The sequence below is a fragment of the Lithobates pipiens genome, unplaced genomic scaffold, assembly GCF_037356315.1.
Source record: "Lithobates pipiens isolate NorthernLeopardFrog02 unplaced genomic scaffold, aLitPip1_a1.2 Scaffold_17, whole genome shotgun sequence".
NCBI lineage: Eukaryota > Metazoa > Chordata > Amphibia > Anura > Ranidae > Lithobates > Lithobates pipiens.
Window position 1 is genome coordinate 15,287,415 of NW_027507755.1, and position 26,117 is coordinate 15,313,531.

Here is a 26,117-nt window from a genome sequence, read left to right on the forward strand (position 1 = left end):
AGGGGAACCCCGTGTCAAATTAAAAAAAAAAATTGACGTGGGGGTCCCCCCAAATATCCATACCAGACCCTTCAGGTCTGATATGGATATTAAGGGGAACCCCGCATCAAATTAAAAAAAAAAATTGACGTGGGGGTCCCCCTAAATATCCATACCAGACCCTTTATCCGAGCACGCAACCTGGCAGGCCGCAGGAAAAGAGGGGGGGACGAGAGAGCGGCCCCCCCTCCCTCCTGAACCGTACCAGGCCACATACCCTCAACATTGGGAGGATGCTTTGGGGGTCTGTGACCCCTCAAAGCACCTTGTCCCCATGTTGATAAGGACAAGGGCCTCATCCTCACAACCCTGGCCGTTGGTTGTGAGGGTCTGCGGGCGGGGGGCTTATCAGAATCTGGAAGCCCCCTTTAACAAGGGGACCCCCAGATCCCGCCCCCCCCCCTGTTTGAAATGGTAAGGGGGTACAAAAGTACCCCTACCATTTCACAAAGAAAGTGTCAAAATGGTTAAATAAGACAAACACACTTTTGAAAAATTCCTTTATTAAAAATAAAAAAAATAAAAAAAAAATTCCAGCGGTGCTAATCCACTCTTGCTATCCAGCGACGGGTCTCCGGGGTCCAGCGATGGATGATCATATCCAGCGACGGGGGATCTCTCAGTCCAGCGCTGTCCATACCTCCTTCTTCTGTCTCCACTGCGGAGACACTGCAGAGAGCCGAGCGCTGACATTTCTTATATTGGGAGGGCGGGGCCACCCGTCACCTGACCCCGCCCCTCTGACGCAGGAGAGGGAAGCCAGGGGTTCCCCAGTGATGTGTGGGTGACCCCGCCCCCTCTGATGTAACGGAAACCTGCGTTACATCAGAGGGGGCGGGGTCACCCACACGTCACTGGGGAACCCCTGGCTTCCCTCTCCTGCGTCAGAGGGGCGGGGTCAGGTGACGGGTGGCCCCGCCCTCCCAATATAAGAAATGTCAGCGCTCGGCTCTCTGCAGTGTCTCCGCAGTGGAGACAGAAGAAGGAGGTATGGACAGCGCTGGACTGAGAGATCCCCCGTCGCTGGATATGATCATCCATCGCTGGACCCCGGAGACCCGTCGCTGGATAGCAAGAGTGGATTAGCACCGCTGGAATTTTTTTTTTTTTTTTTTTTATTTTTAATAAAGGAATTTTTCAAAAGTGTGTTTGTCTTATTTAACCATTTTGACACTTTCTTTGTGAAATGGTAGGGGTACTTTTGTACCCCCTTACCATTTCAAACAGGGGGGGGGCCGGGATCTGGGGGTCCCCTTGTTAAAGGGGGCTTCCAGATTCTGATAAGCCCCCCGCCCGCAGACCCTCACAACCAACGGCCAGGGTTGTGAGGATGAGGCCCTTGTCCTTATCAACATGGGGACAAGGTGCTTTGAGGGGTCACAGACCCCCAAAGCATCCTCCCAATGTTGAGGGTATGTGGCCTGGTACGGTTCAGGAGGGAGGGGGGGCCGCTCTCTCGTCCCCCCCTCTTTTCCTGCGGCCTGCCAGGTTGCGTGCTCGGATAAAGGGTCTGGTATGGATATTTAGGGGGACCCCCACATCAATTTTTTTTTAAAATTTGATGCGGGGTTCCCCTTAATATCCATATCAGACCTGAAGGGTCTGGTATGGATATTTGGGGGGACCCCCACGTCAATTTTTTTTTAAAATTTGACACGGGGTTCCCCTTAATATCCATGTCAGACCTGAAGGGCCTTTTGATTGAATTTAGGGGAACCCCCACGCTTTTTTTTTTTTTAATCAATGAATGAATGAATTGTCGGCTAATACAGAGAACACTCATTGAGTGTTCTCTGTATTACGGGACCCGACAATTTAGCCGCAAGTGATTTTAAAAGACTTTTTTTCCTGCACAAATGACACTTTGTGCAGCGACAGTTCTAAGCACCAGAAACATGCGCCCCTTCACAGGCATACTATAGATACCCCCCAGCTACGAAATTTAAAGGAATATTACACTTTTATTGTTTCACTTTAATCATTATTAAAATCACTGCTCCTGAAAAAACGGCCATTTTTAAAACTTTTTTTTGCATTGATCCATGTCCCCTGGAGCAGGACCCAGGTCCCCAAACACTTTTTAGGACAGTAACCTGCATATTACCCTTTAAAATGAGCACTTTAGATTTCTCCCATAGACTTGTATAGGGTGTTCCGGCTTTTCGAATTTGCTGCGAACAGCCCAAATTGTTCACTGTTCGCTGAACAGGCGAAAAGGCAATGTTCGAGTAGAATATGAGTTCGACTCGAACTCGAAGCTCATCCCTAGTGTCCATATGCTGGCTGAGTTTTCTATGCTGAGAGGGTGCTGATTGCACGCTCCCAGGACAGTGGCCAAACTGTCATAGACAGCTCTCAACCTCTAGTCGTGATTGGAATCAAGCGGGACAGGCTTCTGATTATGTGACCACTGTCACAGCCAGTCACACTTGTCACATAATCATGAAGCCCCTCTTGCCCCGCCAGCCTGGCCATTCACATAACCATACAGGGTGCTATTCTGAACAGTTTTTGATGGCACAGGAGGGGGGCATCGATGGGGATCACAATTAAAGTGAAAAGGTAACATCGTCTTTTCAAGAAAACAGAAAAGATGAACTAACTCCAAATATCCTGGCCACGCCTCCAGACCTCACTGCTCATTCCGGATGTCCCATGCTGCCAAGGTAGTGGTAAATAGAAAGTATGCTGCAATACACAGCCCTGGAGTGAGTATTCATCATAATTGCTCACAATGGCAATCATTCATTGGTCAGCATGACCACGTGGCCATGATAACACAATGAGAAGTGCTTCTGTCTTCTGGGGCATCTTACTGGAAGAAAAAAACTCAGATGCCCATTGCATTGGTCAGCATGGTCACCGAGCTATGCTGGCCAATGAGCAACTGCCTTTGCAAGCAGTTATGATGGATACTCACTCTGAGGCTGTGTATTAGTGTACAGACCTCTACACCGGCAACAATGGGCATTGTGACCACTATATGTAGCGGTGGCCAGGATAAGTAAAATTAGTTCACCTTTTTGTTTTTCATGTAAAGGTGAACTTACCCTTTAAGTGATGCCTTCTTACCCTTATCCCATGAAGACAGAGAATGTTGAGTTGAGAGAACCATTTATCGTTCTTTTCTCATGGTCATTGAGTGACTTGTTGGAATAATTATGCACTGTGGTAATCATCTTTTAGTATTTGATCTCTCTTCTGTGTAATACTCAACAGACTTACTTTCTGCTAGGTCAGGAAGTTAATTTGGAAGCTTAAATCGCTCAACATACAATCAGATATTTAAAATGAGTTCTGTAGGGTTCTGTTTTTAAATGTTCAAGATCTTACTTTGTAACACATTAGGACATTCCGGCTCAGCTTTGTGGACCGAATGGAACAATACGACTGGGGTGATAAGGAGAGATTATTAGAGATGTGCTTCTAGTGTTTACCACTCATTGATTAAACTGTATCCCGAATTTGTGTAAAGCTTTGGATGGGAGTCTTATAAGAAATGCATAGAGGAGAAGATTGGTTTTAAAGGCTAATGTTAAAATGAAATAACTGTAGGCAAAACATTTTTTTGCATTTTGGATAAAGCAAAGGAGAGCTATAACCAGTGTTGGTCATCTTACTTAAAGTAATTAGTTAAGTTACAAATTACTTCTCCCAAAAAGTAATTGTATTAGGAACTCGGTTACTACATTGGAAAAGTAATTAGTTACTCAGCAAAGTAACTGTGACTTTTTTTAAATATTCTATAGATGGGACTAGCAAAGGAAGTGAATGTCGCAGCCTCCATCAGTGGGATTGACACCTCGCAAGCCCCGTCGCCTGGTATGGATTTAAAAGGGAACCCCTATGCCGAAAAAATGGCATGGAGGTCCCCCCAAAAGTCCATAGCAGACCCTTATCCGAGCACGCAGCCCAGCCAGTCGGGAAAGGGGGTAGGGACGAGCGAGCACCCCCCCTGAACCATACCAGGCCACGTGCCCTCAACATGGGGGGGTGCTTTAATAAGGGGGCCCCAAGATTCCGGCCCCCTACCCTATGTGAATGAGTATGAAGTACGATGTACCCCTGCCCATTCACCTGGGGAAAAAGTGTTAATAAAAAAAACACAACACAGATTTTTCTTTTTTTTGGCGCTGAGTTCCCCTTAAAATCCATGCCAGACCTGAAGGGCCTGGTATGGATTTTGAGGGGGACCCCCATGCCATTTTTTTTTTTGGGCGCGGGGGCAGGATATAGCATGCTGATTGATTACATTCACTAAGCTTAGCTTCAAAGAGCTTAGCTTAAAAAAAAAAGAAAACCTCCAGTCATTCCTACTGACAAAACTTCAAAAATTTCTGCCAACGCTTGCCTGCCTAACATCTGCACATTCCTACTGGCCAGTGACAAGTTATGGGTCACTAAGAATACGTGGGAGCAGCGGCAGGTACCCCTGCAAATGTCGCTTAAAGAGTTTCCCAGTTTTTGGCTATAATAGCAGTTTGCCAGAGGCTGCTGTACTACTAGTTGTCCGCAATATATAGTGGAACTGCAGCAGTTTTTTATTTTATGACTCTTTAACCAAATCAGTTCTCACACCTAGATCCCCACTATGGGCCAAAGCAATTTTTACATTTCTGCCCTGGGCCTATTGATCTGGCAGTAATTTTGGCATTAACCACTTGCCGAATGACAGGTACAGCATGGCCGGATAGTTCTGGGAGGGCGTCATGTGACACCCTCCCATGATCGCTGTGCGCCCTCTGCGGTACACGAGCGGCAGGCTCTTTTACCACTATGTCCTTGGGAGTAAAGGGCCAATGACAGCAGCCATTTACCACGTGATCAGCTGTGTCCAATCACATTCCTTTCCTCTGACAGGCTGACAGCATGAGGAGAGGAGAGGCGATAACCGACTTGTGTGAAAGTGACATCTACACAGTGTCCTGATTATCAGTGCAGTCCCAACAGTGCCCCCCAGTGCTACCAATCAGTGCTACCAATCAGTGCCCACCAGTGCCTCATCCTCATTGTCACCTACCAGTGCCTATCGGTGCTGCCTACTGCTGCCTAACAGTGCCATCTATCAGTGCTCATCAGTGCACATCAGTAAAGAAAAAAAAATTACCTGTTTGCAAAATTTTATAACAAACTATAAAAATGTTTTTTATGTCTTTTTTAATTTACCGTATTTATCGGTGTATAACACGCGCCCCAAGTTTAGGAGGGAAGTTTAAGGAAAAAAACTTTTAGGAGGGAAGTTTAAGGAAAAAAACTTACATTTAAATACCCATCAATGCAGCCTTGTCAGTGTCCATCTACAGCCTTGCCCATTATTGCAGAATAATCAGTGTCCATCTGCAGCCTTACCCATCATTGCAGAATGATCAATGTCCATCTGCAGCCTTGCCCATCATTGCAGAATGATCAGTGTCCATTTGCAGCCTTGCCCAAGTGTCCATCTGCAGCCTTGCCCAAAATTAAAGCATGATCGTTTTTAAATGTTGCCACCAAGATAGACAGAGCAGGATGTCCTGTGTACTCGGCTCCTCTCGCAGTCCCACCCCTTGGCCGGCTCCTATGATGGACACAACACTGGTCCAATAGCAGGACGTAAATGCTAGAAGGCGGGACTGGGTGTGAGGGGTGCCGAGCCTAGCCGAGTACACAGTACACTCTGTTCTGTCTATTTTGGCGGCGCTTGGTCCCTCTTTCCCCTCTGAGGCAGCGGTTTGGTGTATAACATGCACTCACAATTTCCCCCTGATTTTAGGGAGGAAAAAGTGCATGTTATATGCCGATAAATGCAGTATTTAGCAAAAAATGTAATACAGACAAAAGAAAGCTCTATTTGTTTGTAAAAAAAATTATAAAAATGTCATATGTGTACAGTGTTTTATGACCGCGCAATTGTCATTCAAAGTGCGACAGTTCTGAAAGCTGAAAATTGGTCTGGGCAGGAAGGGGTAAAAGTGCCCAGTAGGCAAGTGGTTAAAGTGACATTAAACAATATTCTTATTCACCAAAACAAATCCATACACATCCACTACTTAAAGTGGTAGTAAAGTCCTGTTCTGCCTCTTTTACCTTCAGGTAAGCTTATAATAAAGCATATTGTAACATTAATAACAATGCAAGTTTAGGAGATATTGCAATAACTAGCAGCTGTGGCATCATTGGAGCATGTGCACTGCTCTCTCAATGGATGGCATGCCTCCTATTTAGACAGCTGTGCCACAGCAGGAGTGATGACATCGCAACTCGGCCATTCAAATGGCTGGAGCCCACTAACCCGGAAAGGAAGACTGGGTGAAGATGAAATCCCAGTAAGGTCTTAGAATGTACTGTGCAGCACGCAGTGCATTGTGGGGCGCTCAGCAGGCGAACATCCTGTCGAGCAACCCCCGCAAATTTGAGTGTTCACCAAGCAGACAAACAGGTGATGCTTTTGGGCCGAACTGTTCGCCCTACTCTATTTGCTAGGGATTTCTTGAGCTGAGACTGATTGGTCTCCAACCTATATAGTTATCGGGTCAATGGCACTTGCCAGAGCCAGCTATATGAACCCAGTGGCCTTTTTAGGTCTCTGTAAGGGTGGCATTCTAACCACCTCTGTAAGGTAGGGCATTATAATTACTAACCACAAATGTACATAGGTTTTTGCAAAGGTTCCCTGAGACCTGAACATTATTTCAAGGGTTCCTCTGGGGTTGCGAAAGACTGGATTGGTGTTAGGACAGCCTTGGGGTAGGACATCACTCTTTGTGCCGAAAACTGCACCACTGAGACTGAGTTTGTGGCTCTTACGGCTTATATATACAATATCTGGCTTCTTTATCAATTTATTTTTCTAGTAAAAACAATTTAAAAAAGATTTGCCCCTGCATAAAAGGGTTTGGTAAAGTCAGGAAAATACAAACACACACTTTAAATTTAACAAGAGCACAGGGATAAAAACCCTACACAACAGGTGTCCTAGAACAATATTAAATTCTGTTATTTCATCTGTCACAGATAACTGGGATTTTGGAAAGCTCAAGTGTGTAATTTTTGGAAAAGTATAAATCTACATATAAACATGAATTCAGCAGTAAGCGGTCCCTGATGCCTGCCGCCACCATATTTTGTTTAAACAGCATCACAGAAAGTAATTAGGTTTGAAAACCACAATCTGGAGGTAGCTTGTTGGTTCTTTATGGAGTGATTAATTGAAGAAATATCAGCCATTCATAAAATAGAAGCTATATTATGGATGAGTGAAGCATTGGTTTTAATGAGATCTAAAAGGGGAAAATGTGTTCCTAACAGCAATGTGGCAATTCAAGTAGAACGTCTTAAAGAAACCCTGTCACCGACTTTTAAAAATCGCAAATGAAAGCACAAAAGGAGCACTTTAAACTATTTAAAACCCATACTTCTCTTTTAACTCCGGTTACAAAGACTTTCACTTTTTTTAGTTTGTACAGTGCTTTGAAAGATTTTATTTTACAACTGCTAACGCATTTCCAGGGCTCAACACTCCCACTTCATCAGGGTTAAATACTAGAAAATAGAGATACCGTATATACTCGAGTATAAGCCGAGATTTTCAGCCTCTTTTTTGAGGCTGAAAGTGCCCCCTCGGCTTATACTCGAGTCGCCGCTGTCTGACTGCTCGATCAGCGTATCGAGCAGACAGACGGCGGACATTAATTTTCAAAAGCCGTGCCTCCTTCTCCGCCTCCGCCTGTGATAGGCGGAACACTGAATTTCCCAGCAGTCAGTGTTCCGCCTATCACGGACATCCGCTCATTCTCATACTACGGACGAGTATGAGAGGATGTCTGTGATAGGCGGAACACAGGCTGCTGGGAAATTGAGTGTTCCGCCTATCACAGGCGGAGGCGGAATTTTGAATTGTAGAATGGCCGCCGAGAAGAGCGGCGATCCATCGGCACGGGACGGAGGAGGCACGGCACGGCACGGGACGGAGGAGACACGGGACGGAGGAGGCACGGCACGGGGGAGGCACGGCACGGGACGGAGGAGGCACGGCACGGGACGGAGGAGGCTCGGGACGACGGCGGCTCGGGACGGAGGCTTGGGACACAGGTAGGCTGGACACACACACAAGGCTGCACGGACACACACACACACACACACACACACACACACACACACACACACACACACACACACACACACAGGGATGGATGGATGGATGGATGGATACACACACACACACACACACACACACAGGGATGGATGGATGGATGGATGGATACACACACACACACACACACACACAGGGATGGATGGATGGATGGATGGATGGATACACACACACACACACACACACACACACACAGGGATGGATGGATGGATGGATACACACACAGGGATGGATGGATGGATGGACACACACACAGGGATGGATGGACGGACACACACACAGGGATGGACGGACACACAGGGATGGACAGCCATGTCTCACCCTCGGCTTATACACGAGTCAATAAGTTTTCCAGTTTTTTGGGGGTAAATTGGGGGCCTCGGCTTATACTCGGGTCGGCCTATACTCGAGTATATACGGTAATACAGAAATTCCTTAATGTTTTTAAAACTATACACACTTGAATGCATTCTTAATGAAACACACAAAACTGAGAAGTATAAAATCCAGTTCATACAATTCATAAGCAATACGGTATTTCTTACAAATAGGTCCTATTATCCACCATTTTTTGTGATACGACACTGCTTTATTTTAACTGACAATTGAGCAGTCATGCAACAATGTACCCAAGTGAATTTTTTTCCCACAAATAGAGATTTCTTTTGGTGGTATTTGATCACCTCTGTGATTTTTATTTTGTGCGCTATTAAACAAAAAAAGACAATTTTGAAAAAAAATATATATATATTTTTTACTTTCTGCTATAAAATATATCCAACAAAATAAAAAAAAAAATCGAATGTCTTCATACATTTAGGCCAAAAAAATTTCTGCTACATGTCTTTGGTAATAAAAAAATCCCAATACATGTATATTGATTGGTTTGCAAAAGTTATAGCATCTACGATCTATGGTCTATATATACGGTACTGTAATTTCTTGTTGTTTTTTTTTTTTTATACTAGTAATGACGGTGATCAGTGACATAACCTACAGGTAACCCTTAATACAGGCTTACTTGTAGGTACAAGTAAAAAAATCTGACTTTACTTCCACTTTAAAGAGGAAGTAAACCCTGATGAGTTTACTTCCTCTTTGATTCCCTGCAAAGGTAAAGCATAATGGACTACTATGCATTGCATAGTAGTCCATTATGTGTCACTTACCTGACACAGGAGCCAGCGAAGTCACCGCTGTCCCCTGTAGTCCAGAGCATCCATCTTCTCGGTGGGTCTCGCTGCTCCGCCACTGTCATTCAACAAAGCTGCGATGACGTCACTCATATCGCCATTGACAGTGGCGCGCTCAGTGCGCCTGTGCGCCGCTGTCTACAGTAGTACAGTACTACAGTACTACATGGTATCTCATACTCATTCACATAGGGTGGGGGCCGGTATCTGGGGGCCCTCTTATTAAAGGGGGCTAACGGATTCCTATAAGCCCCCTGCCTGCAGACCCCGACAACCAACGGCAAGGGTTGTCGGGAAGAGGCCCTTGTCCTCATCAACATGGGGACAAGGTGCTTTGGGGTTGGGGGGCCGCAGGACGCCCCCCTTCCCCCAAAGCACCCACCCCCCCATGTTGAGGGCACGCGCGGCCTGGTACGGCTCAGGAGGGGGGCGCTCCCTCGTCCCCACCCCCTTTCCTGACCGACAGGCCTGCGTGCTCGGATAGGGGTCTGGTATGGATTTTGGGGGGACCCCCCCGCCGTTTTTTTTCGGCGTAGGGGCTTCCCCTTAAAATCCCTACCAGACCTAAGGGCCTGGTATGCTTCCGGAGGGGGAACCCATGCCGGTTTTTTATTTAAAATTTGGTGTGGAGTTCTCCCTTAAGATTCATACCAAATACAGTGCCTGGTATTGGTGGGAATCCAATTCGGATCCCTGCACCAGTGTGAACCTGGCCTTAATGTCAGCGATGCTTGTCGCTTATCGGGAAAGGAAAAGAAACATTTTTCCTTTCCCGATATAAGTCTGCTCAGCGCTGGCTCCCGCGATGGGGCTCGCAGGGTGTCAATCTCACCGATAAAAGTGCAGAGATTGACACAATAATGCTGGAACCTACTGTAGTTACAAGTCTGGGGAAGTGCACAGGGCATAGGGGCACGACAAGAGTGATAAAGCCGGAGCACTTCTGGTCAACCAAGGTGGTGGAAGGCCGTCATTCATTCTTAGGAGACAGGAGAGGGTTGAGCACTGTTGGACCTGATCTCCTTTAAATCTAGTAAGACAAATTTGCTTTAGAGCATTTTTCACTAGATCTTGTGTAACTTGTATTCCATTTAAGTTGTCTGCCTAAAGCTGTTCAGCACCAGCCTGTGCCTATGTGGATGTCACAATTGCCTGCCACCTCTTCTGGTGACCCTATTTCACCCTACTCAGGCGCATCATGTCTCCCACACAGACAGAAAATGCTGTTGATAAAGCATGATGTCATTTTTGCTATGACATCATCCTGGACAGCTAGAGAGGGGAAAGGGTGCAACAAGTCTTCCTGACATTTATTACATTCTTCTCTTTCTGTAGGTCTTCTGTAGAAATATTGTTTATGAGGTCCCTGGGCCTTCAGTTAGTTCAGAGGCCATGTTGTTTGCATCATAAAATATTTAATCTGTCATGTTGTAAGGAATATACAAAGTGCTACAAAGGGTAGAGGAGGTAAACTCCCAGCTTGTTTACAGAGGGCTGTGCTTTTGATGTGTGAAAATCAAAGCTGAAGTTTATTGTGCTTATATTTTGCCTTCACCGGTTCTTCCCCCTCCCCTTCATCATTATACCAATGAAATATTTAACCACTTGCCTACTGGGCACTCTCACCCCCTTCCTGCCCAGGCCAATTTTCAGCTTTCAACGCTGTCACACTGTGAATGAAAATTGCGCGGTCATGCAACACTGTATCCAAATTAATTTTTAGAGCTTTCTTTTGGTAGTACTTAGTCACCACTGGGTTTTTCATTTTTTGCTAAAGAAAATGAAAAAAGACTGATTATTCATTAACGTTTTTCTTAGTTTGTCAGAAAATTCAATAATTTTTCTCCTTCCCTGGTGAGGCTGCACTAATGGGCACTGATGGGCATTGATGGGGCTGTAGTGATGGGCATTGATGGGGCTGTACTGATGAGCATTGATGAGGCTGTACTGATGAGCATTGATGAGGCTGTACTGATGGGCATTTATGAGGCTGTACTGATGGTCATAGATAGGCTGCACTGATGGACATTTATGAGGCTGTACTGATGGGCATTGATGAGGCTGCACTGATGGGCATTGATGAGGCTGCACTGATGGGAATTGATGATGCTGTACTGATGGGCATTGATGAGGCTGCACTGATGGGCATTGATGAGGTTGCACTGATGGGCATTGATAGGGTGCACTGATGGGCACTAATGAGCCGACACTGATAAGGTGGCACTAATATGCAGTGCTGATGGGCACTGATATATGGCACTGATATGCAGCATTGATGGGCATTGGTAGGTGGCACTGATATGCAGCACTGATGAGCACTGATGGGTGTCACTGATTGGCACTCATAAGTGGCACAGATAGGCGGCACTGATGAGTAGACACTGATGGGCACTGAAAGGCAGCATTGACTTGCATCACTGATGGGCACATAATGGCCCCACTGCTGAGCACAAATTGGCATCACTGCTGGGCACTGTTGGGGCTTCACTGATGCTCAGTGCCCTGATTACCTGTACAGGTCTCCCCTATGAGGAGATGCCACTGATCTGTCAGTGTGAGGCGAGGAGAGCCGATAAACCACATTTCCGTGTTTACATGTGATCAGCTGTGATTGGACACAGCTGATCACATGGTTAAAGAGCCGCGTCATTGGCTCCTCAGCGAGATCGGGGTCACACGTGACCCAGGGGCATAGCACACCCGCAATAGCCACACTGCATGTCCCACAGGCGCGCAATTGCGGTGAGACATCGGCCCAGAACAAGAGAGGATCCCGCTTGCCGTCATTTGTCTATACAGCAGGCAGGAGGCAGTTAAACAAAAAACCTTCCTATTTTCATTACATACCTTATTTTGAATCCAGTGATGTCATCACTTGGTCTCTCTGTACTCTTCTATGCATTGCAGGCAGACGGTGGCTGGTGGGTGGGGTCAGCTTCCTGAAAACATTACAGCACCCTTCCTCAGTACTCCTTACAGGAGCCCTCAGCCCTGATGGAAGCAGTGGGATAACTCTTGGGAAGAATTATGCAAAGATCAAAATGTCTTCATGGGTAGGAGTCAGCCTGGTGGCATGGGCGTTCCTAGGCAGAATGCATTTGAATGTAGACTGTCCTTGGTATCTCCCACGTGTAAAGCTGAGCCTCCATGAATGAAATACCTGAATCCCAATGAATGAAAAGTTGTGGGCCAAAGAACATAGGTCTGGGGTGGGGGGTGGGGGGGATCGTCTAGCGATGATGCTTGACATTCTTCACCTAAGAAAATGATGGGGGCTCTGTGTGACTTGCTTCAGCGTTCAATACACACTGTGTAGCTCATTTCAATGCCTATATTAATGCATACAAACAGCCTATATTAATGCAGCTCTTTAATCAATAAAAAAATTTGAATACAAATATTTTTTCATGTAAATTTACCTTGGTATTAATCACTTGCATCCTATGCTCATCAGAGCTCAGACGGGGGGAGGGAGAAGCAGCACAAGAAGACAGTCAGGTGCAAAGCAAGGAGCATTCTGATAGAAGGATAGAACAGAGTGACATATATGAGCTCAGTGCCGAGGCATACATACAGGGGTCACAGGGGTCCCGATTGGGACCCGGAACCATGCTCCAGGGGGCCCGTGTGCTCCACCTATACACCTGGAGGGGCAGGGGGGGCAGCATGTATAGAAACCGACCTTTCCATGCAGCCTCTGCATGCCCGCTTTTCCTCCGCTCTTTCCTGCAGAAATTCAGCGGGTGCAGGAAGGAAATGGAGGGCATTGCTTGCTCTACATACCACCCCAGCCGCTTCCCTATGCCTGTCCTGCTGCCCCTGTGTGCTCCCCTGGACTACTGCAACACCATAATAAAGGAGAGGTGTGGGAAACTGCATTTGATTTGGACAGGAATCACACCAAATACCTGTTTAAATCACATGCAATTCTTTGAGTCCATTCATTTTGTATGGGTTCAAACCACACCGCAAAAGTATCTGTAATTGGTATCAGCGAGTACTTGACCACAAGTATCGGCACTCATACTCGCTATTAAAAAATAGGTATCGGTGCAACCCTAATCGCATGTAACATCTGACAGGCTGGTTGTACAAGTTGATTGATCAACTTGGGTACAATCTGCCTGCCCATACATGGTTGGAATCTCGGTCGGTCCCTGCTGATGCAGCCCAGATTCGAACCATTTTTGGCCAGCTTTGAAACTGTACCAAAGAAAGATTGGGCTCCTTATGGGGGAGGTTTACTAAAACTGGTGCACACTGAATGTGGTGTAGCTGTGCATAGTAACCAATCAGTGTCTAGATTTTATTGTCAAAGCTCAATTGAACAAGTTGAAGTTAGAAGCTGATTGGCTACAATGCAGAGCTGCACCAGATTCTGTGTGTACCAGTTTCAGTAAATCCCCCCCCCCCCCTTATATGTATTTCATCTGAGAATGTACACTATGTTGCCAAAAGTATTAGGACACCCGCCTTTACACACACAAACTTTAATGGCATCCCAGTCTTATGCCCTGTACACGCGGTCGGACATTCTGACCACAAAATCCATCAGATTTTTTCCAACGGATTTTGGCCGAAACTTGTGTTGCATACACACGGTCGGACAAAGTTGTTGGAAAATCTGATCGTTCAGGACAAGGTGACGTAAAACAAGTATGACGGGACTACGTAGAGGCTAGTAGCCAATAGCTTTGGTCTTGTAATTTAATCTGAGCATGCACAGCACTTTGTCCATCTTTGTCCATCAGAATTCTGTACAAACTATCGCAAAAAATGTGATCGGATTTTGTTGCCGAAAAATTTTAGATCCTGCTCTCAAACTTTTTCTGCTGGGATTTCCAATGGAGAAAGTCCGATAGAGCCCACACACGATCAGATTTTCTGACAACATAATCCGATCGGACCTTTTCCATCGGAATTTCCGACCGTGTGTATTAGTCTGTAGGGTTCAATATTGAGTTGGCCCATCCTTTGCAGCTATAACAGCTTCAACTCTTCTGGGAAGGTTGTCTGCAAGGTTTAGGAGTGTCTATGGGAATGTTTGACCATTCTTCCAGAAGCGCATTTGTGAAGTCAGGCATTGATGTTACATTAGAAGGTCTGGCTCATAGTCTCCTCTATAATTCATAGCAAAGGTGTTCTGTTGGGTTGTTGTGGTCAGCACTCTGTGCAGGCAAGTCAAGTTCCTCCACCCCAAACTTACTCATCCACCCTCATCCACATCCATATTGCTAAAAGTATTGGGCCACACCTCCAAATCATTTGGTGGAGGGGGATTATGATGTGGGGTTGTTTTTCAAGGGTTGAGAGTTGCCCCTTAGTTCCAGTGAAGGGAACTCTTAAGGTGTCAGTATACCAAGAAATTTTGGACAACTTCATGCTCTGAACTTTGTGGGAACAGTTTGGGGATGACCCCATTATGTTCCAACATGACTGAGCACAGTGGCGGCTCTTTAATTAGCCAAATTAGGCAGTCGCCTAAGGCCTTGCAGGTGCGGGACAGTAGAGGCCTCTAGGTGGCGGTAGCAGCCGATGACAGAACCCGGCTCCAAATGCCATCTCTACAAGGCATGCAGGCGGCATGTCCATGTGGGGCCCTAAGGCAGTTGAGCTGCTCCTTCAGCCAGCGCCGCTCACCCGACCTCTCCGCACCTGCCTCCTACTTGGTTCAGCAGTAAGTGCTGGGGGGGGGGGGGGGGGGGCTGAAACTATACAGCCCATGACTGTGAAGAGGAAGGAGCTCCAATCTCCTGATGCTGCCTGGCCGACCGGAGAGAAAGTAAGTGCCCGTGCAGCCTCCCTGTGTGCCTGTATAGGAGGAACCGCTGAATGTAATATCTCCTCCTCTCCCTCCTGCAGACATTCAGCGGCTGCAGGAGGAATATTAAAAGATCAATTGCTCCATATGCTGCCACCCCACCACTCCTCCTATCTTGCTTCATCTGCACCCCCCTGCTCCCCGGCCCCTCCTTGTGCTCCCCATCTCCTCTCCCAGTGCTCTCCACCCCCATTATGGGCATGAGTGGGGCCTCATATGTAAGTTTCCCCTAAGGCCCCACAAGTCCTCGAGCTGCCTCTGACTGCGCACCAGTGTACAAAGCAAGGTTATAAAGACATGGATGAGCAAGTTTGATTTGGAGGAACTTGACTGGCCTGCACAGAGTCCTGACCTCAACCCGATAGAACACCTTTGGGATGATTTAGAGTGGAGACTGGGAGCCAGGCCAACTCGTCCAACATCGCTGACCATTCTTCCAGAAGCTCATTTGTGAGGTCAGGAAAACATTCCCATATACACTCCTAAACCTTGTGGACAGCCTTCCCAGAAGAGTTGAAGCTGTTATAGCTGCAAAGGGTGGGCCAATTCAATATTAACCGCTTCCCGACCACCTCGCGCAGATATACTGCGGAAGAAGGGCGCGTACAGGCAGATTAACGTACCTGTACGTTACCCTTTAAGAGGCAGGGCGTGCCCACCAGGAGCTCCGTGACTGCGATTGCGGGTCCTGCAGACCCGACACCCACGGTCGTCTCACGGAGAGGAAGAACGGGGAGATGCTAATATAAACAAGCATCTCCCCATTCTGTCTAGTGACAGTGTCACTGATCATAGCTCCCTGTGATCGGGAGCGCTGATCAGTGACATGTCACACACAGCCCCCCCCCCCACAGTTAGAATCACTCCCTAGGACACACTTAAACCCTACAGCGCCACCTAGAGGTTAACCCCTTCACTGCCAGTGACATTTTTACAGTAATCAATGCAATTTTTTAACATTGATCGCTGTATTAATGCCAATGGTCCCAAAAATGTATCAAAATTATCCGATGTGTCCGCCATAATGTCTCAGTCACAATAAAAATCGCTGATTGTCGCCATTAATAGTAAAAAAAAAAAATTATCAATAAAAATGCAAATAAAACTATCCCCTATTTTGTAGACGCTATAACTTTTGCGCAAACCAATCAATAAACGCTTATTGCGATTTTTTTTTAACCAAAGATATGTAGAGGAATACGTGCTCATTATGCCTTTGTCTTGCAGGTATTAGTAAAAAAAAAAAAAGGTTTATAACCACTTTAACCACTTAAGGACCGCCTCACACCGATATACGTCGGCAGAATGGTACGGCTGGGCACAATCACGTACCTGTACGTTCCCTTTAAGTACCCAGCCATGGGTCATGAGCGCGCCACCACCATCGCACTCGCGACCCGGTCCTGAGCTCCGTGGCCGCGGGACCAGCGGACCCGATCGCTGCTGGTGTCCTGCAATTGGGTCAAAGAGCTGAAGAACGAGGAGAGGTCTGTGTAAACAAACCTCTCCCCGTGCTTTCTAGTGAGGTTGTCACTGATCGTCTGTTCCCTGTTATAGGGAAAGACGATAAGTGATGTCAGACGCCAAGCCATGCACCCTAGAGTTAAAAAAACACACACACACACACACTTAACCCCTACACTGCCCCCTGGTGGTTAACCCCTTCACTGCCCGTGATATTTTTACAGTAATCAATGCATTTTAACAGCCCTGATTGCTGTATTAATGCCAATGGTCCCAAAAATGTGTCAAAATTGTCCGATGTGTCAGCCATAATGTCACAGTCACAATAAAAATCGCTGATCGCCGCCATTACTAGTAAAAAAAAAAATTGATAAAAATGCCATAAAACTACCCACTATTTTATAGACGCTATAACTTTTGCGCAAACCAATCAATAAACGCTTATTGTGATTTTTTTTTTTTTTTTACCAAAAATATGTAGAAGAATACGTATCGGCGTAAACTGAGGGAAAAAAATATTTTAAATATATTTTTTGGGGATATTTATTATAGCAAAAAGTAAAAAATATTGCATTTTTTTCAAAATTGTCGCTCTATTTTAGCGCAAAAAAATAAAAACCGCAGAGGTGATCAAATACCACCAAAAGAAAGCTCTATTTGTGTGAAAAAAAAGGACACCAATTTTGTTTGGGAGCCACGTTGCACGACCGCGCAATTGTCAGTTAAAGCGACGCAGTGCCGAATCGCAAAAAAGGGACTTAGTCCTTTAGCTGGAAAATGGTCCGGGGCTTAAGTGGTTAAACCCTACTGACAAAGACTGGGATGCCATTAAAGTTCATGTGCGTGTAAAGGCGGGTGTCCCAATACTTTTGGTAATATAGTGTATCTGTATACCTGAAGTTCAGTTTAACACCAGTACTAAAATGTATTTTTTTTAATAAATTATTAAAATTATTAATAAAACATTTGTGCAATATATTCACACAGTCGGTGACTCTTTAACCCTCGTAAAGGATGGTATCTCTATCTCTGACGTGTTGTCTGCTGTCCATTTTCTTCTTAGACCTGGATGTGGATTTCAGCTCCCCTGTGCTTGTACTGCACTGAGAGGTTATACAGATATTTCCGCAGCACTAAACCTGTGACCATCACGTCCGTCATTCTTCATCCGTGTAACGTCATTGAAATAAGGATGATAAAAGAAAACTTTACAGCCAGCCCTGGTCAAGTAAGTAAATGTATTGGTCTCATTGCTGTTTATAATGTCAGACAAGAGTAGAATCAATAAACGGTCAATGGCGATTGTTCTAAAACGAATCTGTACAGGTTGAAGGAAAGAAAATAGCTTGATTCTTCCATAAGCACAATGTTGATGGGGGAAATCCCTCCTGTAGTGCTATTCCCCACCGGCAGAATGCATTGGGGTTGATTTACTAAAACTAGAGAGAGCAAAATCTGGTGCAGCTCTGCATAGAAACCAATTGGCTTCCATTTTTTTTTTTTTGTAGGTCAAAGCTCAATTGAACAAGCTGATTAGAAGCTGATTGGCTACTGTACCAGATTTTGCACTCTCCAATTTTATTAAATTAACCCCAATGGGATAAAAAAAAACAAAAAAAAAACAGGCTGGTTGTAGTGAAGTCAGTCGATGGATCAACTTCAGTACAACCAGTCCTCTCCCTTCCTGCTGAACTGGCTGAATTTCGATCTGTCTGTGGCCAGCTTTAGCAGTATAGTATGCTGGTCACAGGAAAGTTATCACAGCATTGATTACCATTACCGTTACTTGAGGCATAGCTTGACCACTTAAGCCCCGGACCACTTTTAGCGATTCGCCACTGCTTCGCTTTAACTGACAATTCCACGGTCGTGCGACGTGGCTCCCAAACAAAATTTACGTCTTTTTTTTCTCCCCACAAATAGAGCTTTCTTTTGGTGGTATTTGATCACCTCTGCGGTTTTTATTTTTTGCGCTATAAACAAAAAAAGACAATTTTGGAAAAAAAACACATTATTTTAAACTTTTTGCTATATTAAATATCCCCCAAAAATATATAAAAAAAATTTTTTTCCCTCAGTTTAGGCCAATGCCTATTCTTCTACATATTTTTGGTAAAAAAAAAACACAATAAGCATATATTGATTGGTTTGCGTTATAGTTTCTACAAAATAGGGGTTAGTTTTATGGCATTTTTCAAAAAAAAAATGTTTTACTAGTAATAGCGGCGATCAGCGATTTTTATTGTGACTGCGACATTATGGCGGACACGTCAGACAATTTTGACACATTTTTGGGACCATTGGCATTAATACAGCGATCAGTGTGATTAAAATTGCATTGATTACTGTACAAATGTCACTGGCAGTGAAGGGATTAACACTAAGGGGCAGGGGAGGGGTTAATATGTATCCTATTTTGTGTTCTAACTGAAGGGGGGAGGGGACTGTGCAGGGAAACTAACAGATCGCTGTCCATACTCTGTATGGACAGACGATCTGTCAGTTCCCTGCTCAGTTTACACACACAGCTCCCGGTTCTTTCTTGTGCCCTGATCAATCGTGGGAGCCCGGCGGCAATCGAGACCGCCGGCACTCGCATCGTCTCGGGGAGCGAGTGGGGGATGGTCGCGTGCGCCTCCGGCTGCGCGCAAGCGCCCCCTAGTTGCCATTTATGCTACCGATGTAGCATAATGGAGATTCGTGCAGCCGAGCCATGCTGCCGCATTAGAACTGCGGCGGCTGGTCAGCATGCGGTTAACCACTTCCCGCCCGGCCTATAGCAGAATGACGGCCGGGCGCTGGTTCAGTTATCCTGACTGGGCGTCTCATGACGTCCTTCAGAATAACAGCCGCTGCGTGCCCGTGGGAACACGCATCACGGCGATCGGTGGTGCGGTGTGCCGGTCTGACACACCGCACCACCGATCTCAGTAAAGACCCTCCGGCAGAGGTTCTTTACCACGTGATCAGCCATGCCCAATCATGGCTGATCACGATGTAAACAGGAAAAGCCGTTGATCGGCTTTTCCTCACTCCTGTCTGACAGACGCGAGTAGAGGAGAGCCGATCGGAGGCTCTCCTGATGGGGGGGGGTCTGCGCTTATTGTTTATCAGCGCATCCCCCCCTCAGATGCCTACACTAGACCACCAGTGAAGCCCCCAGCATGTGAATGGCCAGGGTACATCCCCTGTGGCCATCCACATGAGAAAAAATATGCCCAAAATATGTCAATCAGTGCCCACAAATGACTGCCACCTCTGTGGCACATTACAAAACAGGGATACCCAGCAATGCCACCCATCAGTGTCATCAGTGCCACCTATCACTGCCACCCATAAGTACCCACCTCATTGGTGCCCATCAGTGCCACCTTATCAGTGCCTGTCATTGAAGAAGAAAACTTACTTATTTACAAAAAAATATAACAGAAACAAAGAAAAACTGTATTTTTTTATTTGTTGCGCAAAAAATAAAAATCACAGAGGGGATCAAATACCACCAAAATAAAGCTCTATTTGTGGGAACAAAATGATTAAAAAAATTTGTTTGGGTACAGTGTATAATGACCGCGCAATTGTCATTCAAAAGCTGAAAATTGGCCTGGGCAGGAAGGTATCTAAGTGCCTGGTATTGAAGTGTTTAAAGTGTAGCTCCACTTTTGTTGAGAAAAAAAAAAACATTCCCCTCTGGGTGATCTATGTACATTACAAGGATTTTATTGAACAAACTTTGTTGTAGATTCCTACCGTTTGCTTTTCTGAAGAAATCCCTGTGTGTTTGTCTGTGTCCATGCTGGAAAATGAGTCTAATGGGAGCGGTTTCATAATTATCAATCATTTTAGAATAAGAAGCCATATTTGCAAAAGTTGTCCCATTTATAACCACTCTGGCCACACAATAAAGGTCACAAATCCTTTGAGGAATGCAAAATAAAAATCCAGAACAGAACAAACACACTAATAATACTGGGTGCATTTCAGCATTGTTTAGGTGACAATGAGTGGTGAACAATATCATTTTAATTATTTTAATATCCCATTATGAATCCTAGAAAGCACTTCCAAAGTTGTGTTTTTTGATTCCATATTTACCCCTGGGCTGTAGTAGGTAAGTTTTTTTCAGTCCATTTTTTATATTACTCATTACTGAGTATGACCTAACCTGCTGTACTGAGTAATTATATTCATTTCACTGCAGACATCCCGTGGCGTTAAATACATTAAATATAATAGGCTCATGACATTTATTGACATTAATGGATGCTGGAACCAAACCACACAATAAAAAAAAAAAATCTACATTTATTTGATTATTTTTAGAAGCACAAATGTCGTTTGTAAAATGTAGACTGTCCTTAGAAACATTACTCCTGTGAGTAATAAGTATAATGAACACAAAGGTCAGACATAGGGGTTATTTACTAAAGGAAAAGCCACTTTGCACTGCAAGTGCACTTGAAAGTGCAATGAAAGTGCACTTATGCCGCGTACACACGATCAAATTGTCTGGCGTACTTAGTCCGGCAAACAATCCAGTGGATAGTCCGGCGGACTTTCTACCGAACGGACTTGGCCACACACGGACGCATGGAAAGTCCGGCGATTGCTGGCGCAATGACGTACAGCACGTACGACGGGACTAGAAAAAGGAAGTTCAACAGCCAGTAGCCAATAGCTTCCTTTTCATACTTGCTTCTGAGCATGCGTCATTCTTAGTCCGCCGGACTAGCATACTCACGAACGTATTGTCCACTGAAACCCAAGTCCGGCAGAAAGATTGGGCTGCAAAACTACTTTCTAAGTCCACCGGACTTTACGCTGAAAAAGTCTGCTGAAGCCCACACACGATCGGATTGTCCGGTGAAATGCGGTCCGGCGGACTAAGTCGCCGGACAATTTGATCGTATGTACGCGGCATTAGAAGTAAAGTCGCTGTAGATCCGAGGGGGACATGCAAGGAAAATAAAAAAACAGCATTTTAGCTTGCACATGATTAGATGATAAAATCAGCAGAGCTTCCACTCATTTCAGATCTACCCCTTAGATTTAGAGCTCCAAACTGCGGACCAAGGGCCAGATGTGGCCCTTTGCTAGCCTTTATGCGGTCCTTGGGGCACAACTCCTTCCACTGATATGAGGCACTATTCTGCTCACTGACACCAACAATGGGGCACAACTCCTTCCACTGATATGAGGCACTATTCTGCTCACTGACACCAACAATGGGGCACTATATCTTCCACCGATACCAATGATGGAATACTATTCCTCCTACTAATAGGGGGAATAATCCTCCTATTGACCACCAAACCTGAGGCCATATTTATTCTCACTGATACTGGGCCCATTTCTGCTCTTGCTGGCCACAATCCGGCCCTCCTAAAGTCTGAAGGACAATACAGTGGCCCTTTGTTTGAAAAGTTTGGATACCCCTGATTTAGAACGACTGCACTTCCAAGTGGATTTGCCTTTCGTAAATAACCCCCATAGTAACTATTTTCCTGGAATCCTTGAGTTCCACGATGGGCCAAGTTCTGCATGAATTCTGATCCTTTTCGGTCGGGACCACATGGCCAACGCTGCAGTATTTGACCCTGGGGAAAGAAGTCAAGACTTCTGGAGGAAAGTTGTAGGTGACCTTCCTGTATTGCTTATACTTATTTCTCGGGGGTGCAATTTTTCAAAGGGAGACAGCTTTTTCGAATGAGTTTTCATGAGAACATTCGTGTATAAATTTATCCAAAATCAGTACATTTGATGACCCAACAAATGTTCTAAAATTTGTTTTCAAAATTAGATTTTTGGGAGCTAATGGAAATGCCCAAAACGAGAACCACATTCACTGTTAGAAATGTGTTTGAGAAGAAATAAAATTGGCTTTCTCAATCTTCTGCTTCACTTTTGACCCCACCAATGATTAGAGAATCCTTCAAATGTTCTCAAAATGAATAATTTTGAACGGAATTCCACCTGGTGTATGGCCAGCTTTACATTTACAATACAGGTTCATAATTGATCTTTAGGTTCTGTAGACTGAACTTATCTCCTATACAAATAGTAGAAATGTGTGTATCTATATATATATATATATATTTTTTTTTACAGTACGTCGTTCTGCATTGTCCCAAAGTGTCAGCGCTGGAGAATCATCCGTTCACACTGACAATGGTGAGAGGTTCTTTTGCTGCAGAACAATATTTATTTGTTGATGCTCTTTTAGATCAAGTCAGAGTTCATCCAAATTAAAATGTAAGAATTTCATTGTGACACCTTCGTTATATATTGAATAGGTAAATGTCAGTATTTTCTTCTCCTGAGTAATCACCTGTCATTGGTCTTTGATTATTGCAGTCATTGGTTTAAACTTCATCGGCGTGACCTTAGAAGTCTAGAGATTGAGGGTCACTGTTCCTTCCACTATTGATCAGGCATGGCTGTCATGGGTGAATGAATATATGTCACGGAAATTCCGATTGTCGAAGTCAGGATCTATTTACACCAACAGCATTGGGCTGCATTGCCCAACGCAGTTCCAACACAACAACAAGGCAATTTGAATGACTATTGCATTAACTATAGCTTGTGGCCTGCTATCCCATTAACCCCACTCCCCACTAATGACCACATGACACTGAAATGGGGCAAATTGGCCATAACAGACGTTTTATTAACCAAATATAAAATAATTCACATAATAATTAACATAATAAACCTTTTTTATATGTATCCAGTTTTATCACAAAAATGGAGAACAAGGTCCTAAAAGGCATAACTCATAAGTGTACCTGCTAGTCACTTCTCAGGCCTCCAGTCACGGAATCCCCGACTCGGTGACAAATAACAGGTACCCATATACCAACTAGGAGCCGTACCTCAGACGGGTCCCTACACCATGCCTTTTTGATGTGCCCATCTGACCTAAAAAAGTACCATGTGCCCTGCAAATTGCCACACCCAACACTCTGGGTTGCTGCGTACCCCCACCATATCCACTAAAATTGTAGAGTGGGTGGGTGGGAAGTTCTTTACCCTCTCTCTTCGTGTTCTTACTGTGCCTCCCCTTCCGTTCCGTCTCACATCCTCCCCGGCTCCTCCCCCTCCACGCTGTACTGCCAGCCCTGCTCACTGTACCCGCCCCCTTACCTAAACCATGTACAAGCCCCATTAACCCCTGTCATGTCGGCCCTGCGCTGAATTACCTCTTAGGTAATGCTCCAGTCCTTACTTTATGTCCTATGGTTTCAATTTATACCAGCGCGCTGCAGCATTTGGTGGAAAAAGAACAGTTGCATTGTTTAGTGAAAAAGGGACAGTTGCATTGTTTAGTGAAAAAGGGACAGTTGCATTGTTTAGTGAAAAAGGGACAGTTGCATTGTTTAGTGAAAAAAGGACAGTTGCATTGTTTAGTGAAAAAGTGTATGTTCACACCGGTGCGACTTGTCATGAGAATTGACCGGTCAAATTGTATGACAAGTTGCATCCTATTGTCGGCAATGGAACCGTTCAAATCAGTGGAACAAGGACTTTGTGGTGCGGCACCAATTTGAAAAAGTAGTTCCTGCACTACTTTTGACGATTTTAGGTAGGACATAGACATCTGTGTTTGAAGTTGCACAGATGTCAGCACCTTAAGTCGCCCTGATATGTGGATTTGAAATCGTACGATTTTAAGGGTAGGTGTACGATTTCAAAGCCACATTCAGTGTGAACCAGGGCAATAGGAGAGCTGCTTCGTTTTGGTTAAAATGGCCAGTTGCATTGTTTGATGAAAAAAAAGGACAGTTGCATTGTTTGACGCAAAAAGGGGCAGTTGCATTGTTTAGTGAAAAAAAGACAGTTGCATTGTTTAATGAAAAAAGGACAGTTGCATTTTTGCACAGTGAAGCCTGTTCTGATGTGCTGTAACACACAGCGGCATTCTTCAATGCATAATAATGTGAAGTTGAAAAAAAAAATCACTGCGTTGCAGCAAGTGTAACAATGCACACTGGTGCGCGCTGGCTTATATGCACAGTAATGCACAGACTGTTGTATGTTTGAGCTCTAACAGGTTTATGTTATTTTCTGATTGCATAAAAATCACACAAAAGAGCCCATGTAGTTTAGGCTCAAGCATGTGAGTTAGTTTACAATCCTTGAGGTACTTCTTATTTTATATTCCCCCTGCTGTGCATATTTGCCATTCAGTACACATCTAATGCCATCTGCATGGCACATGTGCAGATCCACGTATCTTTGAACTCAAAAGTGTGTCTAAACGCAAAATCAAAATTTCAATATTACCCATCCTTAGATGTGGTGGCTGCTTTGGCTTTCTTTTATTCATTTTTTTTCACTTGGTGATCCAGACAGTAACACAATTCATATCAGAGGGGGTTAATGATGGGATATTCATGGAGTTTGTCCTTGGCCCCCTTCACAGCACAGTTTTCTCTTTAAAACACTCCCACAGTATCCTTGGTTCCCCTTCACTTTATATCCCCCCTTTACACTATAGCACCCCTTTACAGTGCAGTCCCCTCCCCTTTACATTAATGTAATACAGACTGCACTGTAAAAGGGGGGGGGGGGCTGTGATGGGTAGGGGACTGCAATGTAAAGGGGCATTGTGATTTAAAGGGGACTGCACTGTAAATTACAGTGTCCCTACAGTAACAGCCACCCCCCATCACAGTGCCCCTTGCAGTCATAACCCCTTTTTTCTCTTTCTAATCACATTGCCCCCTTTTACTCTCTGCCTCTCCTGCACAGTCCTACCTTTGGCAGGACAGAGGCAGTATTTAGCCTGTGTCTCCCCGCCATTGATGTAATCCTATTAGCAGGGCAGGGGTCGGGAGAAGCTGTGCAGATCTGGACAAGGGGCATGAGCTGCTCAACTTATCATATTAACAAGCGGACGATTACCCACTTGTTAATAAAGACTCCCGCTCCATGTGCAGATCTCCAGCTCCTCTCACCCCCTGCCCTGCTTATAGGATGACTGGTGGCTCCAGTGACAATTGTCTAAGACCGGAATTCTCCTGAATTTGATGTATTTCCTCCCATTTCCTGTTGCATCCCCAGCATTGGAAATGAAGGGTAATCTTTCTATTGCAAACTTTTTTTTTAACCCTTTTCCTAAGAGGAACCCTTGAAATGTTCAGATGTTGGGAAACCAGTACTAGAGTTAATTTATTGGAGGGCAATGGGAAAGATGCTCCTCTTATGCCGCGTATACACGAGCGGACTTTTCAACATCCAAAGTCCGACGGACTGATTCCGTCAGACTATTCGATCGTGTGTGAGGTGCAACAGACTTTTGATTCGCCAAAGTCTGACGGACTTTAGAATATGGAACATGCTTCAAATTTTTCCAACGGAACTCCGCCGGACCCGGTCCCTCCGAAAAATTTGCTCGTGTGTATGCTATTCCGACGGACTAAAACCGACGCTAGGGCAGCTATTGGCTACTGGCTATGAACTTCCTTAT

General features: G+C 45.0%; 1 protein-coding gene across 3 annotated transcripts in view; it reads left to right on the forward strand.

Annotated features, from left to right (window-relative positions):
- NOX4 (NADPH oxidase 4) overlaps nt 1-26,117 on the forward strand; it is a 429,580-nt gene that overhangs the window by 184,544 nt on the left and 218,919 nt on the right. For all 3 annotated transcript variants that reach the window (XM_077485005.1, XM_077485007.1, XM_077485008.1), the window contains 2 exons: nt 17,712-17,876; nt 22,754-22,816. In XM_077485005.1, coding sequence (XP_077341131.1) covers nt 17,712-17,876; nt 22,754-22,816 — 228 coding nt within the window. The remainder of the gene's footprint in view (nt 1-17,711; nt 17,877-22,753; nt 22,817-26,117) is intronic.